At 40.8% G+C, this 24225-nt stretch overlaps 1 protein-coding gene across 12 annotated transcripts in view; it reads right to left on the bottom strand.

Annotated features, from left to right (window-relative positions):
- The window catches only part of arvcfb (ARVCF delta catenin family member b), a 272320-nt gene that overhangs the window by 65274 nt on the left and 182821 nt on the right, over nucleotides 1-24225 (bottom strand). For all 12 annotated transcript variants that reach the window (XM_061766564.1, XM_061766570.1, XM_061766569.1 and 9 more), the window contains one exon: nucleotides 15332-15837. In XM_061766564.1, the coding sequence (XP_061622548.1) occupies nucleotides 15332-15837 (506 nt within the window). The remainder of the gene's footprint in view (nucleotides 1-15331; nucleotides 15838-24225) is intronic.

Raw genomic sequence — 24225 nt, 5'->3', positions numbered from 1 at the left:
GGCGCCCCGACAACTGGCCACCAAATGCCATCACCCCCAGCCACCACCGCCCCACACACATTGTGCATTCCCTATAGCATGAAAATGGGTGTCTGCGGTATTTTTGGTGCATTGCGCGCATATATTAGATGGAGAGATTTTATGCATAGTGTACTAAGTAAAGTGTGTTCTATGGAGCAGTTTATATTGTATAAACTGTACATTTGTGTTTTTTGTCATTCTAAACATATTGTTACAATATGTTATTTGGAATTCTTGGAACAGTTCACCACGTGTCCTAAAAATATTATTCTTAAATAGTTGTTGTAGGTGGTCTATTCCATGTTGTTCCCATGTGCTAAAATGAAGGGGTATATTATTAATTTCGAAATCTGGATTATGCCAGATTGGGGACAGCATAAGGGGAGCTAATTGAGATCCTGTAGATTCTAAACTTTGCCACCATGCGATTATTGGGTTCTTGAAGCATTTATTTCGTTTAAGATTGTGGAAATAAATGGGAGTTTTGGGTGTTTGATGTTGTTGCAGTCTATTAGTTCCAATTCTAGCCTGGAATCACACTCCTCCCTGTGGTGCAACCATTTGATGAGGTATTGTAATTCATCCATCCATCCATTTTCTGTGCCGCTTCTCCTCACTAGGGTCGCGGGCGTGCTGGAGCCTATCCCAGCTGTCATCGGGCAGGAGGCGGGGTACACCCAGAACTGGTTGCCAGCCAATCGCAGGGCACATAGAAGCAAACAACCATTCGCACTCACAGTCATGCCTACAAGCAATTTAGAGTCTCCAATTAATGCATGTTTTTGGGATGTGGGAGGAAACCGGAGTGCCCGGAGAAAACCCACGCAGGCACGGGGAGAACAAGCAAACTCCACACAGGCGGGGCCGGGGATTGAACCCGGGTCCTCAGAACTGTGAGGCTGACGCTCTAACCAGTCGGCCACCGTGCCCCCCGGTATTGTAATTGGTTAGCTAAATAATAGTGTTTAAAGTTGGGAGCATTTAGGCCTCCCTCTGGTTTACTTTTCTAAAGAGGGCATAGATTAATTCTATTTTTCTTATTTTTTGAATACAAATTTATTACAGTAGAATCTAAGGTTTGAAACCATTTAAATGTGGTCTTAAATGGAATCATTGAAAATAAATAATTTATTTGAGGTAAGGTTTTCATTTTTATTGTAGCTATTCTTCCCAGTAGTGATATAGGCAAGTTATTACAGCGTCTTAAATCAGATGTGGTGTGTAATTTACAGTAGATTGGTTAGCTCTATGAGTTTTGACAAAATATTTATACCTAAATACTTAGTTTCTTATAGGAACACGGTAATCTGGGGTTTGATCTGCAGGAGTCCATGAGTTTGCTGTTATTGGGAGTATTGTTGATTTTGTCCAGTTGATAGAGTACTCTCATATTTGTGAAAATGAAGAGAATACTTGGGTTCCTGTAATTAAAGAAGAATATCATCAGCATATAGCTGTTTAGTAACCAATTATTGTTGTTTATTTGATATTGTTTAATCATTCAACAAAACAACAAACAAAAATTAAACGATATCACACAAACTGAGAGCTACTTTTTGGGTACTGAGTATTACAAAGGGCTATTGGTTTGATATATACTTCTGAGGCTGCTTAAGGTTCAACCACGTGTCAATTACAGAGTTTTTATACTACGGGAGCAAATAAAAAAAATTTTTGGAATAGGTTAAATTGACAATTTTTTTTTTTCCATAGATGGATTATGATTCAGACAGCACGGTGACGGACTGGTTAGCACATCTGCCCCACAGTTCTGAGGACTGGGGTTCAAATCCCGGCCCCGCCTGTGTGGAGTTTGCATGTTCTCCCTGTGCCTGCGTGGGTTGTCTCCGGGTACTCCGGTTTCCTCCCACATCCCAAAAAACATCGTGGTAGGTTGATTGAAGACTCTAAATTGCCCGTAGTTGTGAATGTGAGTGTGACTGGTTGTTTGTTTATATGTGTCCTGCGATTGGCTGGCAACCAGTTTAGGGTGTGCCCCGCCTCTTAGCCAAAGATAGGCTCCAGCACGTCCATGACCCTAGTGAGGGGAAGCGGCTCAGAAAATGGATGGATGGATGGATGGATGCATTAGGGTGTTCAAGAGTGGGCACCAACATCCACACTTGAATGTCATTAACAATGTGCACTTGTAGGCACTGCCAGTATAATGACAAACAAACATTCATGCCTGCCTGCCGGGCTTGATTACTTCCACAGTCGTGTCACTGGCATCAGTTTTAGTTATGACAAGCACCATTCAACATGCAGTCAACATATGAGCAACAAATTGGCTTCAGGAGACAAGCAGTGAATAAAGATAAGAAGGAAAAGTAAGAGCTGGCGGGACTTTAGCAGCCCCTTCCCTCCACGGCCTGTCACAGATAAGGTGATAGACTGTGAGAAAACTTAGCAAGACTTGAATCAGTGATGCACCGAAATGAAAATTCTTAGCCGAAACCAAAAATGAGTGAACCGAGGCCAAAAACCAAAACACGGAAAGAAATTATTATGCCGAATATTAGTAAAATTGCATTTATGGCTATTACTGTGTACTAACGCTACAAAAAATGTACGAATGGAACTTATTGAAGACTGTGTCTCATATTTTTATCAAGGAAAAGTTATTCTGAGATATATATCTTTATCATTTTATTATTGGACGCCCCAGTCAGTGCTAACTGATTTTTACATTTTAAGTCATGTTGAAGAGCTTAGCTCAATTGGAGATTGTTGTGTTAGCTTCGAGACATGACTGTGTCCTGTCCTGTTAATGCACGCGTCGGATATTCAAGGGAGTCTCAGGTCGCAGAGTACAAACATCAAAACTATAAGTGGACTGTGAGGACTCGATAAGAAGCATTCATTTGCTGAGGAATAAATAGGCCATACGAATTTCCAAGATGTAAATAGCTCTGCCATTGTCTCCAGCTGCATGTTTACACAATGCTGAGCAGTTTTTGCTGGCCCCGGTGTCAACACCGGGCTTGAGAAAAGACATGAAAAATTATTACAACTGTCTTAATTTAAGACATATTTTTGATAGCATGTCGCACCCGCTAAAGAGCGAGACTGAGATCGGCCACGGAGCATGCCACCTCGTTGTTGGTTGCCCCTCCGAACCATGGTTTTTGCTTACACCATCCCAATATCCTGTGTATCGACTGTTTTGTTTCAGCTACAGAAGTCCTTCGGTGGTCGAACTTCAGTGAATAACTGACTTGAAAACATCCATCCATTTTCTGAGCTACTTATCCTCACAAGGGTCGCGGGCGCGCTGGAGCCTATCCCAGCTATCATCGGGCAGGAGGCGGGGTACACCCTGAACTGGTTGCCAGCCAATCGCAGGGCACATACAAACAAACAACCATTCGCACTGACATTCACACCTACAGGCAATTTAGAGTTTTCAATTAACCTACCATGCATGTTTTTGGGATGTGGGAGGAAACCGGAGTGCCCGTAGAAAACCCCCGCAGGCATGGGGAGAACATGCAAACTCCACACAGGCGGGGCCGGAGATTGAACGCCGGTCCTCAGAAGTGTGAGGCTAAGGCTCTAACCAGTCGTCCACCGTGCCGCCGACTTGAAAACAGACGGGGGGAAAATAGCCAAAATCTGATGGTGCACTACATTTCAGACAAATTAGGCTGCTGTGGTTGCCAAGAACATGAATTAAATTTTGACCCAATCATACAGCTGCTGCAGTAATAAAATGAATACCTACAGTGGAGTACAATACTACAAATTACAAGTGCAACAATACATATTTAATTAACACCTTTCTATCTAGTTACCTTTACACATTCTCAATAAAAATCTGGCATTATCTATGTAAAGGTTGCATTTTTGATTTTGTATTGGATCTCACTAGTTAAGAGAATATGAGAGAATATTTATGTGTGTAAAATGTCAAAATACTGGTATGCATCATTGATGAAGCTCTTTTCCAAAATGCAATTAAAAATGAAATGGACCGCGACCTGCCATGCTGTTGTGGACAGACTCTGTCTGCCATGTCCATGTTTTGTGACAAACAGCAAAGTAACCCAGTTTAAAATGTGCTGCAAACTTTCCCAAAGTAAACCACAATAAGAACCATGCTTGTTTTTTGACAGAATGCATCATATCCATTTCAAACAGTCAGTGTTCAAGCAACACTCTAAACAAGCCAACATGGCAGAAGCCTGAGTCACGAAAACATTTCACTTTTTGAAACAAAAATATTTTTCAATGATGGATATTTTTGACCGTAATATTTAGTTAGCAGACAACATACGAAACAAATGAAAATATATAATAAACTGATTTTATAATCAATTACATTGTGCTAGCATTTGTCAATTATTGTTAAACATGCTCAGACTAGGCGGCATGGTGGGCGACTGGTTAGCACATCCGCCTCACAGTTCTGAGGACCCGGTTTCAAATCGAGCCATGCCTGTGTGGAGTTTGCATGTTCTCCCCATGCCTGTGTGGGTTTGCTACGGGTACTCCGGTTTCCTCCCATATCCCAAAAAACATGCATTAATTGAAAACTCAATTTCCCGTAGGTGGGAATGTGAGTGTGACTGGTTGTTTGTTTATATGTTCCCTGCCTCTCGCCCAGAGTCAGCTTTGGATAGGCTCCAGTACGCTAGCAACCCCAGTGAGGATAAGCAGTTCAGAAAATGGATGGATGTGAAAAAGTGGTTAGTATGCCATGCCTGCCACGCAATTCTGAGGTTTGTGCTTTAAATAATGGCCTTGGCCTTCCTGTGTAGATATGGCATGTTCTCCCCGATTTTGCATTGATTTTCTTCAGGTACTTTGGCTTCTTCCAACATTCTTAACTCTAAATTTTCCCTTGGTGTGAATGTCAGTGTGAATGATTGCTTATATAATTGTATATGTGATTGAGAGGCAACCAGTCCAGGTTCTACCCCGCCTCTAGCCCAGCGTCAACTGGAATATACTCACCCACAGCCCTAATGGTAGTGGTACAGAAAATGGATGGATGTTCAGACTGAGTCAATGAATTCTTTTTAAAAGCATAAGTTAATGTTTAAATATCTCCAGGTCTGGGTAAAAGTCATTTTTTCTCAGAACAATCAAAAAGGATTTATAGTGTGTTGGAAAAGAGCTCTATTTGTTGTTGTGGAAAGCCTCAAAAGCACACAATCTTTAGAGTGATAAAAATATCTCTTGTACTCTTAGTCCCATCTTTTGGAGTACTTTCTTTGGCGGAATAAGTCCACTCTAAATCATCACTTGTGCTCTACAATGCATGCCTTGGTTATAGCCTTTTATCCATCAAATAATGAACAACAATTCCCAGTACAGACAGCATGTTATTTAAGATGACAGAGTGCTATGTAAGTGACAATCTCCAGCCAACTGAAATGTTTCATGCAGTGACTCTTCATCAGGTACAGTCTATTTACTGGCTGATATCAACTTGTCAGAAGGTTGGTAAGTACCATATCAGAACAGCGTGCTATTTAACGGCAAATTTTCTCACAGATTGTTTGCTTAATGTAGATCAGCCAGCTAACATCTTCTCCTGAAACCTAATTACTACTCATCATGACTGCACAAGATACTAATGTTAACTACGGCAATATATTAATGATAATACAAGAAAAGACAATACTATCCAATAATAATACTGATATTGATAACCCATTGTCATGTCAATTCAGGCTAACCCAACTACTGTATGTAACATATTATGATTACTTTAGAATTCTACCTTATTTCTGCCTGATATCACTAGCATTGCATGAAGATACTGTTTCTGTGTTTTAGCCATATGGGCATGAGGGTAGTTTCAGGTGTTTGGTAAATGTAAACACATAAAGAATAAAAAAAAAAAAAAAAAAAAAGTTTGATTTGGATGAACATTCCAGTGTTTTGACGGTGGTGTGTCTGAGCCTTTGATAGAAATGCAGCCTTGTACAAGCCTTTTTTGTTTGTTTGTTTAAATCAACGCAACTAAACTTTATTTCTAGAGCACTTTAAGAAAAATGCAGGACGGCAGGATGCTGCAATGGTAATCTCACGATCATTGTGTGCTTGACAACACTCATGTTTGCTACAAACTGAAGTTTAAATGTAAAGAAAAAACTGCAGTTTTCAAACAGCCATTAGTTGTCTATTGGTGAGTAACACACTTACAGAAGGAATGTCCTCTCTCTTGCTTCACTTCACTTCATTTTAATGCCAGCTATCATCCCTCGCCAGTGTTGGGAAAGTTTATTTTCTACACAAAGTAGTTCAAAGTTCAGTTCACTGTTCCAAAAATGAACCAGTCCTTCAGTTCCAGTTCATCGTTTATAATTAAAAAAATGGAACTAAGTTCACCATTCCAAAGATGAACTAGAACTAAAAATGACACTGACCATTCTATTTTAAGCGCCGTTTATTCCAAATGTTTAATTCCTGTGGGCGGCACGATGACCGACTGGTTGGCACAACCAACCTCACTCTGAGGTCACGGATTCAAATCCGACCTCGCCTGTGTGGAGTTTGCAAGCTCTCCCTGTGGCTACGTGGGTTTCTCCGGGTACTCAGTTTCCTCCAACATTCCGAAAACATGCATGGTAGGATAATTGAAGACTCTAAATTGTCCGTAGGTGTGAATCTTAGTGTGAATGTTTGTATGTTTATATGTGCCCTGTGATTGGCTGGCGACCAGTTCAGGGTGCACTCCGCCTCTCGCCCAGAGTCAGCTGAGATATGCACCAGCTCGCCCGCGACCCTAATGAGGATAAGCGGTTCAGATGGATGTTTAATTCCTTTTCTTTAACTCAACTTCCACGCTGAGTGTCTTTCTCCCTCCCCTGCTATGTTTCTCCTCGTCTCTGTCTGGGCTGCACGCAATCAGTGATGACAGCCTGAGAAGCAGATTTGATTGGCTGAAGGGGTTGGCTGAACTAGCATGTTATTGGTCGGTATGGTTCAACACTACCGTAAAGCCTGCAATCTGTTGCGGCGGCCCATATGTTTTGAATCATAACCTTTCTTTTTTGGCTATAGTGTGGGTACGTAAGGGACTACTGCTAGGTCCGAATGCGATCGAGTGAGCCAGAGCAAGCAGTTTAGCTACTTAGCTTGCTAGCTAGTTAGTTAATAGATAGTTGCCTTTCTCTAAAGTGTCCCACGTGTGTGCATCCAGAGAGCCAAAGCCGTTCCGCCAGCAGCTCGTTGCGTCGTGAGTGGCGCGCCGGGTTTTACCAGCACAATGAAAATGTATCTAGTCCGGAAAAAACTATCATGTCCATTGTATCTATGGAACAATAACCAGCCTTCCTCTGCCCCTAACTGGCTAGCACCAAGACAAGACTTGTACTTTTAGTGGATAATGATTCGTTGAAGCACTTCAGCTACACACACACACACACACGCAAATGTGGGTAAGCAATGCTGTGCATTTGTGGATGCAGATTCACCATGCTTTATGCATCCCTGCTAATTTTTATACATCTCAGATGCAGGTTGCACATCAAACGAGATCCCTGAAGAACGTTAACAGAGCTGTTGGAAACGGGCTGCCGATTCACAGGCCCACACAACAAGCGCCAATATTCACCGTCAACAACTGTGATCATTAAAATGCTGTAATTGTCCAAAACTGTTTAGCATGATGCAAAACAAATACTAAACAATAAAACAGGGTGGAAAAGTACTAATAAAGGAGAAAGTTAGCAGAGCTCTTTTAACAGGCTGCCGACTCGGTTTTCTCCGGGCACTCCGGTTTCCTCCCACATCCCAAAAACATGCATGCTATGTTAATTGAAGACTCTAAATTGCCCGTAGGTGTGAATGTGAGTGCGAATGGTTGTTTGTTTCTATGTGCCCTGCGATTGGCTGTCAACCAGTTCAGGGTGTACCCCGCCTCCTGCCCGATGATAGCTGGGATTGGCTCCAGCACGCCCACGACCCTAGTGAGGAGAAGCGGCTCAGAAAATGGACGGATGGATGGATAGATGTTGATTGAAGTTAAAATTGAGTGAAATCAATCACAAAGTTTTAGACATCTCTACTATTTATGAATGACTACCTCAATCTGTCAGTTCTGATATCAAACCCCACCTTTTTCCTGCACTTTTATCATACTCGCTTGAAATTAATCAGCAACACTCCTGTTTTCCATCTATCAGTACTGTCAAGGCTTTTTTTTTTTAAATCAATAAAGCTGTGTTTTCTAGATGAATGATTAAGTCTTTCATCTGCCATCAGTTGAGTCTTGGTGAGGAGAGATGAAAATCTTACACAAGAAGTCCCTCGTGTCTAGAATGAAGGGTTGAAATAAAGTTTCTGTATGTTACGCATACTGCTTTTAAGCTCTAATTATTCCTTTCTGGTTTATTTTATGAGAAAAATTTGAAAGGGTAAAGAGCCTGTTTAATAATGCAAAGTTAACGCTTGGATACAACCAGCATGTGTATGTGTGACTGTAAACAGCAAGAAAAGAAAAGCTTAAGTGGTTGTAAGATGACTTTCTCTGTTTAGTTCTTTTTCTTTACATTTGCCCTCTCTTTGATGCTTGGGCTTTCCATGAACATGGGCCATGGAATGGCACTGGAGGTTATGACTTATTACATTATCTGGCAAGCACAGACAGAAATTATGCTCTTCTGGCTCGACTATTAAGTTTGTCCTGCTTATTAATGTTCTCCCCCCACCCATTCCTTATGTGACTCTATCTCAGTTGGTAAACAGAGGAAATGAACCTGTCACAACAAACACTACAAACAAGATAGATAGGCTATATCTAAATGCAATTTTTTGCCATAATTTCAAAGTCTTTAGTGTATTACGGCTGGGGCATTTCAATTAAGATAAACACATCAGTTCTCTCTTTTTTGTATAATTAAGAACTTTGAGCAATCATTTTAAGGATGTTGTTAGAATGGTGCCCATTACTGCAGAATGTACTTGAGTTTGATTGTTGCATGCAGATTTTTAGCAACATGGAGCTTAAGTATCAAGGCAATTGTGGCGTATTTGTGTTGCTAAGATCATCAGGTCCATGTCAGTCACCACAAAATGAGATTTGGTTTGACTAGTGAATATGATCAAGATGCAGTAGAATATTAAAATATTTAACTGTTTATTATTGAAGTACTTAATACATTTAAAGGCAGTTCTGGGTCAAAGGGAAATTATGACAAAATATATCGTAATTCGTCCTTGGTGGAAAATGCATTTTCACTTGTGCCCTGAGACATCCTGGTAGACTTTAATGGTAACTACAGACCTTTTTGTAAACACATAACATGGTCTAATACACTGACATGTCTAACATATCAAAAGCAAGCACGTTTCATTATGTGTATTGTTGGGAATGTGATGATGGTGCAAAGTTGATCACTGCCAATGTAATGAGGTGATCATCATGTTTCTCCAGGATGTATAAAGAAAGATTGGGATGTGAATGTGAGATGTTTTCTTTGAGAATTAGCCATCAAGCCATCGGGTTCTCCTTATGACTCCGTCCCTCCTCACACCTTTTAAGGAGGTTTTCCCCTCATATAGTGCAGTCAGTTATACCCATTATTAATAGCAGTCTGTCATATGGGGTGTTCCCTAATGTTTTAAACATGCTGCACTGCAACCCCTGCTTAAGAAATACGGCGTAGATGTTAGTGTACTAGCCAATTTTAGACCCATGTCAACTTTACCTTTCATTTAACAAACTCTGGGAAAGGTTTTTCACATTCAGCTGAAGACATTCCTGAATGTATAATGTCCTGAAGGTCTTCCAGCCGAGTTAACATGCTGCACATTACAGACAGTTTTATGAAGAATTTTCAATGACATACTCCTGGCAAATAATTCTGACGACAATGTGGCGTTTGATACTGTGGACCACAGCCCTCTGGATTGGTTTCTACCCTATATGGCAGACAAAACTATGTGTGTAAGCCTTAGTAGTTCTGAGTTCCGATCTGCTCCGCTTTATTATGGGGTTCCACATGGTTCAATTTTAGAGCCACTGCCTTTATCTTGCATTTGCTGCTCCTGGTTTCTATCTTGAGAAAGCATTCCATTGCTATGCTTGACAGTCAGATTGATGTGACACTAAAGAAAGATTATTTCTCCTTTAAACCACTTTTGTTGTCTTGAAGACATTAAAGCCTGGATGGCCTTAAGCTTTTTCAGTTATAATGAAAAGAAAACCAAAGCGATGGTGTTTCGTCCCAGTAGTAAATCTCCTCGTTAGCTTGGGCCCTTTGGCACATTTTATGAAGCCAAAAATCTCAAACAATCAATTTGGACAATGATTTGAAATTGGATCAGCAAATTGATGTGGTAGGTGAGTCCAAGTTTTTTCACCTCAGGCGGCATGTTGAAACAATATTCCATGCCTTCATCACATCTTGGCTAGATTACTGTAATGCACGCACTCTCTGCACTCCAAGTCCTCCCTTAAACATCTCCAGTTGGATCAAAATGCTTCTGCTCATCTTTTAATTGGAACACAAACGAATGAACAAATAACTCCTATATAGGCCTTCATCCACTGGGTGCCTGTGCACAGAGTTAATTTTAAGATTTAGAAATTTGCAATTCGGCCTGCATTATCTCGAGTTGCTTCATTGCTACACTCCTGCCGGATGCCGCTGGTCAGCTGACCAGCTGCTCCTGACCAAATTCTAAGCCAACTCCCAGAGGGGATAGAGCTCTTTCTATTACTTGGCCCAAACTATGAAGTGACCTCCTGGTGCACATTCAAGCCCCCTGACTGTGAATTTGTAGAACCCGCCTTAACACAATTTTTATTCCTTTCATTTAACACATGAAACGCGGCCCTTGTTTTAGTGTCTTGTTTTTATTGTATTAAATGGGATTAATTAGTTTGTTTAATTGTTATGGTGAATTGTAATTTTAAGTTAGATTTTTGATTTTGTTGATTACTTTTCATCAGATATCCTATTACATTCTCCACTTCTACCGTACTTTTTCCTTGCAAGTCTCTAAACCTCACAACTATTAATAGTGGTATTTGCACCTGCATGAGTGCAATGAGCATCTGTCCCTCAACTCCCGCCCCCCTCCAAAAACAAGAATAGATCACACCACATTTTGGTGGAAATGAAACAAGTCTAAGAAGATGAAAATTGAAATAAATAAGATGGACAGGACTGAGTTAAAAAAAAAAAAAAAAAAAAAAAAGATTGGTTCCTCCAATGTGGAAAATACACAAACATCCACATAATTTTTCACCAGCAGGGTAAAGGATAACTCTGTGGTTTTACAGTCACAGACCACTCCCACAGCCAATTCTTATGAAACGACAACCAAAAAAAAGGTTTCTATATTTAAAACCCCTCAATTATATGTAATTGTAGAAAAACCTGGCGAATGCTCCCCACATGGGCTGGGGCTGCAAGCTGAGCTTGCATTGTGACTAGCCTTTTTCACTGGGACAAGCACACTGGAGAGGGAAACCTAAAGATGGAGACTCAGTGAATGAGAGGGTGTTTGGGGGGAAATAAATCTATACAGTACAAGGAATCAACAGTGTAGAAAATGAATGGAGAGAAGAAAAAGTTTGCAGGATTACAAAGGGGATGAGAGAGAAAAGAGTAGAAAAAAGGGTTCCTCTGCATTCCTTTTACTATTTCTTGTGCTGCAGCGTTATTTTTAGCAAATGCAATGCAGTGTTGTAAAGGCAATCATTTCTGCTGAGCCAAAGTCATCGCTCACCATGACATCTCTGTCAAAGTGCAAAAACGTACACACTTCGTACACTTGAGAAAGCAACTGTTTCTGGAGATCACTACCCATGCCAAAACTCTGTAGATCGAGGGAAGTTGCAAATAAAAATTACTTTGAATTCATTATTTTTCCAATGTATGCTTGAGCACCACACACCTTCACAAGCAATTTGGAGACAATAAAAAAAACCTTCCTGCAATGGAAATGTTATTGTTCTCTTGGGTTGCTGTATTCAACTGTATTTGACGGTCCAAAAAGATCAGGTTCACATTCTTCACACAGAAAACAAAAGCCTCCTTTCAGATAGCAATGAAAAGTGAGACAGAGTCACACACAATCACATATGCATTAAGTGTACACTTAAAACAGAACCTGTCCTGATAGGAAGCAAAGTTTTGAAATCGTAAACTTCTTTACATCTCAGCTATTGTTTTTCTGTCCAGAGTGTTTACCCACATGATTATTTTTTATAAAATTTTATGTGCAACAAATGAAGCTGAAGGATAATTAGTTGTGATTATCTGTGAGCTAAATCTTTGTTGAAAGTTAATGCCTCGATGGACAAATAATAAATCAATTGTTCCTCTTTAAATTCCAAAAAAGAGACATAATTCAGGCATTTTTAGAGATGATAATAACTGATTGATCAAGCTTTGAGGACATTTCTAATAAATAACAAATAAATTACCGGTAATAGTGAACTGAAGCACAAATTGTAGATAAATACAGTTGATGGAGAGAACCACTTCTATTCTATTCATATTGAACCAAACGCATTGGAACTATTCTGAAATGACAAAATTACATACTACAAGTTTGTTATGTGAACAATCCAATGGAAACTATTGCAAAAATGGTGCAACAAAAAACTGTATTTAGTTACTTGTGGTTAAACAACAAAGTCGACCTTACATTCAGAATTCAAGGAATGGTGCGATAAAGGATGTGCTCCATCTGTTACTGAATTTGCAGTGAATATCAGTCCAACAAAATGAATGTTTATGCTGATTGAACTGAAGGCATTATACAGTAGATATGGTTGGGTTATTTCCTTCCTTACCCCCTTCCATCCATCCATCTTCTATACCTTCTATAAGATACAGGGTACACTCTGCAATGGTCGCCAGCCAATTGCAGAGCAAATACAGACAAATAACCATTTACAATCACATTCACATCTAAGAACAATTTAGCGTCTCCAGTGAACCTAACATGCTTTATTTTTTTATTTTATTTTTTTTTTTTGTGGGAGAAAACCCACAAAAGCACAGAGAGAACATCCAAGCCCAGATTCAGACCCCTAACTTCAGAACTGAGGCAAGTGTGCTCACCACTCGCCCATAGTGGTGCCTGCAGTTATGTCCATCTTATTATTTTTTTTTGTTGCCAAACAGGTGGAGAAATTTGTATTTATGCTACTGACAACATCTGCCACTCTAATAGAGCCACAAACAACCACTTCTCAACATTGAATGAGTAATAAAAGATTGCGGGATTGACATTCTTAGAATACTCCAGAATGGAATATACACACCCTTAGTAAAATATTGGAGCAGTGATGCCAATTTCTTAATTTTTGCAGTAGACCGAAAACGTTTGCATTTAACATCAGAAGATGAATGTGTGAGGAGAGATCACCAATTTCAGCTTTCAATTCCGGGCATTTGAAATGAGCAATAATAATAATAATGCATTCGACTTACAGTATATTGTGCTTTTCAAGGGACTCAAAGATGCTTTACAATTACAGACATTATTCAATACTTAGTCACACCCTGGTGGTGATAAGCGACTTGTGTAGACACAGCTGCCCTGGGGCAGTCTGTCAGAAGCGTGGCTGCAATTCTGCGCCTATGGCCCCTCAGACCACCACCAAACATCCAACCACATTCATTCAATTGGAATCCGATACACAGCTTAGAAGTACCACCTTTGTCAATGGATGAAAAATAAGTTATTGTGAACCTAAAAGAAGATGCAATAGAAACAATGGCTCTAGCAAATACAACAATCTGGAACAAGAAATAAATCACTGGTATATCAAGTAACAATTGTCAAATGGGAAAGATCATGGAAAACAACAGTCATTGATGTAATTTTCTGACATTTTCAGAACTGTAACAAAACAACTGTTAGCATAAACAGGAACAACATCCAGAGGGCACACGTGAAGGTCATGAACATGAACAAATTTGCAGATGGCAGGCTAAAAGGAGTAAATCACGCATCATTAAGAATAGGAAGGCCAGGCTGGAATTTGGAGAAAAGTGCAGAGATGAGCCTCACGGTTGCTGAACAAAGTTTCATGGACTAGTGAGCCAAAGATTAGCCCTAACAAAAGAAAAGGAAAGGCTTAAGTTTGGAGAAGGAATTTACTTGCTCAGGATCCGAAAAATAAAAGTTGATGAAACTCAGATGTAATTTTATGGCTTGGACTTGCAAGAACTCTTTTGTGATGAGCTCGTTAATTGCCCTCGATTAACAACATGATGGCAGCAGAAAACTAAATTCAGAAGTCTACAGAAACATCTTTAGCACAATCAACTTTTCATCATTCAGCGAGATAATGTCTAAAACACACCGCCGAAAGAACATAAGAGTTCATCAGGGTAAAGAAGTTGAAGATTTTAGACAGACCAAGTCAATGTCCAGAATTAAAGCCTACATAGCATACATTTTACTTGCAAGGGGAGACTAAATGTAAGAACCCCCAAAACAAACAATTACCTGAAAGAGGCAGCAGTGAAAGCCTGGACAAGCATCACAAAAGAAGAAGGCAAGGTTGGGGTTGACATGCAGGAAACTACTTACCGGTAAGTGTCACAATACATATCGATAAAAAAATAAATAAAAAAAAGCACTCTCCTAATTAAAAAGATGCATGCCTTTATGTAGTGGCAGCAGCATAACTTGATTAATTCGCAGACATGCAGACAAGGTCAGTCAGATATTGTCAATTATTTTAAATTCCAAAATCCAACAACTCTGTCACAATAAATTATTTTTAAGTTCATTTCTGAGGCCCCTGCTCATTAGCTCCACGATGTTGAGCAATGGTTAATTTCTTTATTGTGTACTGTATTGATGTGATGCATTGGCTGTCTCTATGCTGTTTTTTATACATATTTGAAAGATGCAGTCTATTGCGCTTACATTTCACTGAAAGCATGAACAAACCTGCAGCAAATCTAAATTATGTTAATAAGTTAAGGAGCAAAACAACATTTAGAATAGAGAAAACTCTCCAGGGGGTAATAAATTAATGTTGGCCATTTGATGAACTGCTAACTTTTTAACCTTTCATCCATTTGTAAGTGCATGCATCGTCACTGCACTGGTTTAATCTGCTACACCCAAAACAAATAACTAATTTGGGGATGATGAAAACCAATCATTCAGCTTGTTAAAACGAAACATTCACTCCACATATTAGATATTACTGTATTTGTGCATAAAACTGCTTAAATAGAGCCAGGATCTTTTCAAATGCCCAAGTTGACATGTTTGTAAAAGATGTTATTAATAATATAACAAAAAAGAATGTCCTTTTAATTGTTAAAATGTGACATTTTTGCATTATTAATTAAAAAGTAAATCGATATCTTACCAGTGATGAGCTCTCGAACCTCCATGTCATTGGTCTTCCTCAGCAGGCGGATGAGGGCAGGAATGCCATCACAATTTTTGATTGCCACCTTATTGTCATTGTCCTTGCCGTAGGAGATGTTGCGCAAGGCACCGCAAGCCTTGCGGTGGACCTCAGACTTGGGGTGGTCCAGAAGGCCAACCAGGACAGGAATTCCCTTCAGCTGGCGCACATCCTTTTTGATTTTATCATTTTCATAGCATAGGTGCTGCAAATAGGCAGCAGCATTGGACTTCACAGGGTCGATGGGGTGGCCCAACATGGCAATGACCTCTGGAAGATCTGGGTCACGCCAGCGTGGATCCTTACGAATGCTGTCAATTGAAGGTGAACGTCGACCGCCCATACGATCCAGACTGGCCATGCTCCCTCGCTCTGGCTGGGCCAGTGGCGCAGAATATATGCCATGGATGTACGGGTGGCGTTCATCTATGAGCTCTGTATCAATGGGTTCATCTGGGTAGCCTCTGGAAAATGCAGAGAGAGAGGACAATGAGGATCAGAGGGATGGCGGGGCTAAATACAGGGTAACTGCGATATGTCTGAGAGAAGAATTAGCTAGGTGGCGGAATAGAGAAAATGAGACCAGTGACTAATGAGGGGGTGAAAGAAAGGTGAAACGATGTGGGTGTCAGGAAGGAGTGGTGTCCATTGAGAGAAACACAGACACACAAATACTGAATGATGTTTGAATCTGTTTGAAATTAGTCGGTTTTAAAAGAAAATTCATTAAGTATAATAGTGAAAAATGGTTTGCGCATATGCTTGTAAATCCCTTCTCATTAGTTAAAAGCATATGACATAAATCAAAATCTTTCCCTCAATCCCATTGCCAATATAAGGACAAAGGAGAAATTAAAATAGTATGCTATGTAGTGCCATAATTCAAGTGATTAATTCAAGTGAACAGAAAAACAGTCGACTAGTGTTGGTAGTATTAGTAGAACTACAGATAAGATACATCGAATGAAATTGTATTATTATCATGTATTAAAGATTTTTTTTTACCTCTTCTCTTGCTATTTACAGAGTTGAAGGGATTTCATTTCTTTGGCTAGAGAAACCAAGATTACTGTCCTCCAGGGTTCATTATAAACCTTCCTTTTCCCTCGCAGCACAGACTGGCATGCAAAAGAATTATAACGTTTTTAATCAATACATCTCTCAGGCTTTCACCGCTAATGTTAGCTACATTACCATTAATATCCTAAAGGCTAGGGAGCTAATAACTGCATGCTGTCAGTGACAGAAGTCCTCTGGGGGAGGAATAAGGGAGTTGTCAATGAAGGTTCATTGATGGGTCCCTTCAACCAAGCCTATCTACCACAATCAAGTCCATGATTTTTTTTTACACACCATTCTCAAGAGGTCTTGCATGGCAATCACATTGACTCCACATAGCAACAATACAGGGGTTCATTTCCATTTTTTAAGGATACATGCAGTCATTTCTATCCTGTGCCTAGCAATTCATTTTTGAGGCTCTTAAATAATAGTGTATTTGAACAAGTTCAAGGATGAAAATGGATGGTATATTTAGCATAATGTGCCGCTGTGTTAAAATACAGTTGAAAGAAAAAGTAAAGGGCATTGGAAACTTTTGAAGTTACCTTGACTTCATAAATTGGTCATAAAATGGAATCTGAACTTCATCTAAGTCACAAAATAGACTAACAGCAGGGATCTCGTTTGATGTGCATCCCGCGTCTGAGATTCACAAAAATTAGCAGGGACGCAAGAAGCATATTTATTTTGCGTCCGTAGACTCATGGTTTAACATCTGCCCTACGTACAGTATGTCTGTCTGTCTGTGTGTGTGTGTGAGTGTGTGTGTTCCCCACTTAAAAAACACACACACAAACACACAGATATGGGAAAGTTAACTGTTAAGAAACCATAAGCACTGCAATAATAATAAGCAATATTCAGGGAGAAGTTAACTTCAGCGAACCCATTTTCAGCGTTATTGGATTGACAAGGTCTCGCATCACAGTCCAGCAGCTGGAGGGTGGGCCTTATTTTACATTTCATCCTGTATTTAACCAGGTAAACCCTTTTTGAGAGATTAAAATCTCTTTTTTAAAAGCCAAGGGGCAGAAAGAAAAAAAAATAAAGACTAAAAAAAGGGTGATATTAAAATGTATGGCATCTGATTTAAAAACAGTGACAAGGCTCAAATCCTTTAGCGTACATACATGACTACATGACTTCACTATATATAAATATATAGTTGTTTGGGAAGGAGCACAAAACCATATGTGTGGAGAACCGCTATTAAAACCTCTGAAGTATGGTAAACGGGGCTTTATGGTTTCTTTATGGAATCTTACTGAACCGAAACAGATTTGTTAAGAGGAATCATTGAAAATTCCTCCTTATCGTTATGCGGGTCGGATCTGCAAACATTGTTGAGTTTAACTGCCAAAGATGGGTCAACTAGTCATTGAATCCAAAGGTTCAAATACAGTACTTTCCATTTTATGTTCGATATAAACATGTAAACATATCACTGTTTGTGTGACATTAGTTTAAGAAAACCTTGTGAAATGTTGTGACTTACAGTGCCATGAAAAAGTATTTTAAGTTCACCCGGGTTATATTTGTCAAATTTACATTTGTTTGATGATCTTAAACAAAGTGGGGAAACGATGCAAAAATATAAGAGTTTGAGAAGGGAGCCGATACTTTTTCATGGCACTGTAAATGAAGATCAGATCGCATTTCATGACCACTTTATGCAAAAATCCAGGTGATTCCAGAAGGTTTTGCATACTTTTTCTTTCAACTGTATTTGTAGCCCTGATTACATGACGCAAGGGTGTGTGGCAGTAAAAGTTATGGGGAATGGACTTCAACTAGAACGGTACACCTTTAACATCTTCCTGCTCATCCCACAGTTTGAGATTCTAATTATGTAATCCATTTGCTGTTTTCGGCGTTTTGTAGATCTTTGATGTGTGGTGGTTTAGTTGTGCAACAAAATGTTGGCACATAATTCCAGTGAGAGCTCAAGCTTCAATGAGTTTATGTTAATTATGCGTTTTCATAGGTTTTCGCTGGCATGCTGGGAAAAAGGAAGTAAGACCTCCATGTGCCATCTTGCTGGAAATCGTCTGTATTCCTCTGATGATATGTCTCTCAGAAGCCCCGCAGTAACACACCAGCTTTTATAGTTACACTAAGATTCTACTGCTGGGGGAATTGATACACTGCAAATCGCTTGAGCGATGAAACATAATATTATATCCTCAACTCAGCTAGATGGCGAAAAAGGAATTACCAGACAATGAGGGAAGAACTACTCTATGTCAGACCAAATGCATCCAACAGGAACCAAAAAAAACGAGGTACTGTAAGAGTGAGGAGGAAACTCCTGGACAGCTTTGGGTGTTATGTGCAACGTTAAATGCAGCATACTTTAATAGATCACCACCTTTTGTGTATGCCTGAATTTTGTCATTTAACGCATTATACACCAAGAATGTTTACGTTTCAAAGACACTCTAGTAAGCATAGAAATACAACAATGACAACAAAACCTTTTCCATGTAGGTTGAAAAAAAAGAGCACAAATAGACGTGTAACCACAAAACAGGAGGGGCCAGTAAAGCCTTGATTCAAATTATTGCAATGATTCATTTAAAAAACTACAACTCTGCGGCATGGTTGCATAGAAAACACTTTCCAATACGTGCTGCCTAAGAGCTTCCTTAGGAAACACACTCCCACCCTCTAAGGTCATCATCAATTTATTTATCTTTTTTCTTCGATGTTTTTTAAGGAAGCTAATGCACAGAACATTCTCAGGATACTTACCAATGACCCATGATTCACTGAAGTCTCTTGTACACAGAATATCTTTAGCCGTAGTTTTCAATCTTATTTCCCCATTTTTTAAACATAGATGAGATGAACAGTTGCACAGCTCTCAGTTTGCTTAGATCTTGGCTGACATGACCGGGCTTTTGGAAAAGCAGACGTTATGCGGCTGAGTGATGGGAATGTCAGGATTTGCATTTAAATTGGCGCCACTGTGTGTACACAGGGGTGTTTTCAGCAGGACGTGAAAGGGCTGTGAGCTTTTGGCTCTAGTATGATTACAGTAGATCATTCTCTTCATGTTGATAAGGCATTTGAATAGGTTATTTGTGTGTGCACTCATCTACAGATGCATGAGTGATCCTCAAGTGGCAGTGAACATAGGCGAAATGGATATTCACTGTTCCAAATTATTAGCATACTATATAGAAATTAGGTTAAATAAATGTGCATACATTATGGCATCTGTTGTTTCTCCTCTCTGTTTAGTTTATGATACTTATTAAGCACAGACTGGGTTAATAATTAGTTTCCCAGCTGAGCCTAACCAAAGTAACTTTATTTAAGGCGATTGCACCACATAAAACCAAGTCACAGTTTCCATGCAGTATTGGGAAAAGGACCTTTCTGCTGATGAAAAGTGTGAACCAGTCTAATGGATTGCAAAAGCAATGAAAACACTAAAAATTTCCAAAAAACGTTCAAGAAAAAAAAGATCCATCCATCCATCCATTTTCTGTACTGCTTATCCTCACTGGTCGCCAGCAAATAGCAGGGCACATAATCAAACAACCATTCACACTCACATTCACATCTACGGGCAATTTAGAGTCTTCAATCAACTTACCATGCATGTTTTTGGGATGTGGGAGGAAACCGGAGTACCCGGAGAAAACCCACTCGGGCACAGGGAGAACATGCAAACTCCACACAGGCGTATCCCTGATCCTCAGAACTGTGAGGCAGATGTGCTAACCAGTCGTCCACCGTGCCACCGGGAGAGATTGTTGAAAAATGAAAAAAAAGTGTGATTCAGGAAACAAACAGGTTCGTTCAAAACAAACAAACCAAGAAATTATTAAAGAAAGGCGAATGCGAAGGTATTTGAAGCTGCTGGTGTCTCTGGATTCCGAAGAACCTCTCAATGCGTGATCCACCAAAGGCTTGCAGTCATGCATAAAGCTAAATTTCGGCCACCCCAAATTTAATCTCATGAAAAGAAGAATTGGCGGTGGGTTGAGAAATACAAGAAGACTAGTTTTCAAATAGTTGTATTTACGGTGATACATGCTGTGCTACTTAGGTTGGTTCAGTTGTATGGAGTTTGAGATGGTTGGTGGAGTGCCACCATGTCCCAAAAAGGCTGCAACGTCATCAAGTGGTAGGCCCCGTGAGGGAGCCTTAAGGGGTACTGCATATTAATTCTTATGCAAGAAAACGAACTATCCGACACTGACATCGACCCTATTGTGTACCCATGCAGCATCCTTAAAGGGAAGATCTATCTACTGTATGAGGATGGACTGCAGTGTATAGTTCTTTACAATCGATATATATAGATATATTATTATAGTTAATGTAAATCGAACACAGTGTAGTGGGGCTAAGTCAACTAATTGAATAACAAATATATTAATCTCTAATGAATGGCACCTTCATGATCCTCCTATCAATTACTTTTTCCCTATGATAAAAAGCTGCCCATGACCCTTGTCTCTGGTATGTCAATTGTAAGAAGACCACCTTGAAAGGATTACAAATTGTCAAGATGTTTTCATCTCTGCGGCATTTGTGGGCATTTGAGTGATTTCTGCCAGTAAATCTTTTCTTTGAATTATGGACAGTTGTTGTTATATGACACAAAATGCTTGACCGAGCAGTAGCAAAAATGACAACAAATTGGCCAATCTGGAATCTTTATGTCTTGTTTTTTTTGTTATTTCCCCCCCCCCCCCCCCCCCCCAATGCTCTGCAGTATATTACTCACAACCACCACTGGCGGATTTCATTATTTCAAATAGACAGAAAATGTTATTGTATTATTAAGGGGATTCTTCAGGGTAAGCTCAAACATGATAAACAGGAAGCGAAGTATCAAACAGAGTATGCAGCTCTCTGAAGAAATCTTTGGGCAGGATGTCGGAAGAGGTGGGGGGCACGGTTGGTGGTGAGGGTAAGGAAGAGGAGGAGGAGGAGGAGCTGGCTGGTGACAGATCATTTCCATGGGGCATCCCCTACAGACACTACTTGATTACAATGAGACAACCCAACTCTCAATTAAGAAATGTGCATGTGTGTGTGTTTGCGTGCATGTTTGGCCACGATACGAAGATGCAGGTGGCCAGGTGCAGGTTGCCCAAGGAGAAATTAGCCATTGGAGATTGCCTCGTAGACGTCCCAATGGTCTGATCCAGTTCAAAAGCATCTATTAATCACACTGGCAGGAGGACACACACACACACAGACATTCTGTATGCAGAACCGTGGCAGTGGAAACACACACTGACTCAACGTATAAAAGATAGGTGAAGGGAATTGCAGTGGGATTTAGTCACGGCCAGATAACTGGTGGGTCAGGAGAAAAAGCTAAAGGAGACTGTCAAGTGTGTTAACAGCATAGTCTAGGCAGAGATAAATGGAAAAATAATTGAGCTGCCTTCCTTTTGTCTCAAAAGAGTACAACTGATGCCTTTATGAAAGCTGTCAGTGGGCTTCTTAAAGGTAATTGACACTAAAAGGTAAACGCTTGGAAAAAAATGTTCCGACCAAATTAAATAAAAAATATTTTGGACAATATTTTACACTCCCTGGCTGGTGACAGATCAGTATCCAAATATAAAATTGGAGACAGGGAAGAAAAGTATTCCAACCAAATTAAATTAAAAAATTAATAAAAAAAAAAGATGTTCAATATGAAAAGATGATCGACTTTGTGGTCGTGTCATCGGAATTGCCGCCACGTCTTGTACACTCGGGTGACGAGTTGGCTCCGATGGTGGCGGAAGATGCCGGTCCGACCTGGCAGACCCACATGTATTTTGAGGGTCTGTTGAGAACGTCTGGCAGAGTCGTGTCAGAAGGAACCTCAACTCCCACCTCGGACAGAACTTGACCCACGTCCTGGGGGAGGCGGGGGACATTGAGTCTGAGTGGACCCTGTTCCGTGCCTCTATTGTTGGGGCGGCCGATCAGAGCTGTGGCCGTAAGGTAGACGGTGCATGTCGTGGCAGCAATCCGCGAACCCGGCCTTTTTGGCCTGTGGGACTTCGGGGGCAGCTGATGGGTACAGGCTGGCCAAGCAGAATGCAGCCTCGGTAGTCGTTGAGGCAAAAACTCGGGCGTAGGTGGAGTACGGTGAGGCCATGGAAAATGACTTCCGAACGGCTTCGAGGAAATTCTGGTCCACCATCTGGCGTCTAAGTAGTGGAAAGCAGTGCACCGTTAACACTGTGTATAGTGGGGACGGTGCGCTGCTGACCTCAACTCGGGACGTGGTGAGTCGGTGCGCCGAATATTTCGAAGACCTCCTCAATTCCACCGACTGTATGAACATGATGTTCATTATGGACAATCCGTGACGAGCATAGAAGTCCAATAACAGAACACCGCTCAGGTTCTGGTCGGGGGGGTCGTTCCTCCCGATCACATTCCACCTGGTCTCACTGTCATTGCCCACATGAGCATTGAAGCAGGAGAACGAGAGAGTCCCCAGCGGAAGCATTCTCCTGCACCCCCTCCAAGGAATCCAAGAAGGGTGGGTACTCGGAAACCGACAGGAGCCATCCAATCACCCGAAGACGGAGGGATGCTACGCTCTGGTCCACCAATGAACAGGCAGGGGAGGAGCAATAAGTATGCCCACACCTGCTCGGCGCCTCTCATCGTGGGCAACTCCAGAAAGGTAAAGAGTCCAACCACTCTCAAGAGGACTGGTACCAGAGCCCAAAGTGTGTGGAGGTGAGCCTGACTATATCTATTCGGAACTTCTCGACCTCACACACATGGGCTCTTTCCCTAACAGAAAGGTGACATTCCACGTCCCTGGAGCCAGTTTCTTTAGCGGGGGATCGGACCGCCAAGGTCCCTGCCTTCGGTTGCCACCCAGCTCACTACGTACCCCTTTGGCCTCTCCCACAGGTGGTAAGCCTATATGAAGGGGGACCCACGTTGCCTCTTAGGGCTGCACCTGGGCGCATGGGTGCAGGTCTGGCCACCCAGCGCTCACCTTCGAGCCCCACACCTACAGGCCTGGCTCCAGAGAGGGGAACCTGATGACCCACGTCAGGGGAAGAAAAACATAGGTCCATTTATATTCATCATCATTATGAGCCATGCTTTGTCTGGTCCCTCACCTAGGACATTTGCCATGGGTGACCCTACCAGGGGCGTAAAGCCCCAGACAAATTACTATTGCTCCTAGGCTCATCGGGACACGCAAACCCCTTTACCACAATAAGGTGACAGCTAAGGTAGGGGTTGGTCACCGACATTCCAGAAAATCACACTTCACAAAGACAGGATATTGGAAATGTAAGTCAAGTATTCAGTGCTTAATTGGTGTTCTTCAAGGCTTCACTGCCTCATTTGTGAGACTGTCGCCACTTATTATGCAGAGCGGGCTTGTTGCATGACAATCACCTGTAGGATTAAACCCGTATTTAAAGTAGGTCTGCTGATATTGCCTCTTGCCTTTTTCCTGGAGGTTGTAGGCTCTTCTTCTGTCTCATCATTTGACCTTTTCCACTTTCCGAAGATTTAAAAAAATTTTTAACCATTTTTGCTAGCTTACTTTTTTTATATATCATACAACGTAACCGAGAAGAACAGTTTGACGTGTACAGAGGCACAGGAAGACGCACCAGATTTTAAAGATAAAACTTCTGACAGACTCTGATCATTACGAAGATACGTCTACCAAATAACTAAAAATAAATAGCAACCTGTGGCTGTGGACTAGACCACTAATTCTACCCCCCCCCTACATCTTAATTATTCATTTTACCTAGATATGTTGGACAATTATATGCTTCCAAATG

Source organism: Phyllopteryx taeniolatus, chromosome 3 (genome assembly GCF_024500385.1).
Source record: "Phyllopteryx taeniolatus isolate TA_2022b chromosome 3, UOR_Ptae_1.2, whole genome shotgun sequence".
Classification (NCBI taxonomy): domain Eukaryota; kingdom Metazoa; phylum Chordata; class Actinopteri; order Syngnathiformes; family Syngnathidae; genus Phyllopteryx; species Phyllopteryx taeniolatus.
This window is presented reverse-complemented; position numbering and strand designations above follow the sequence as displayed.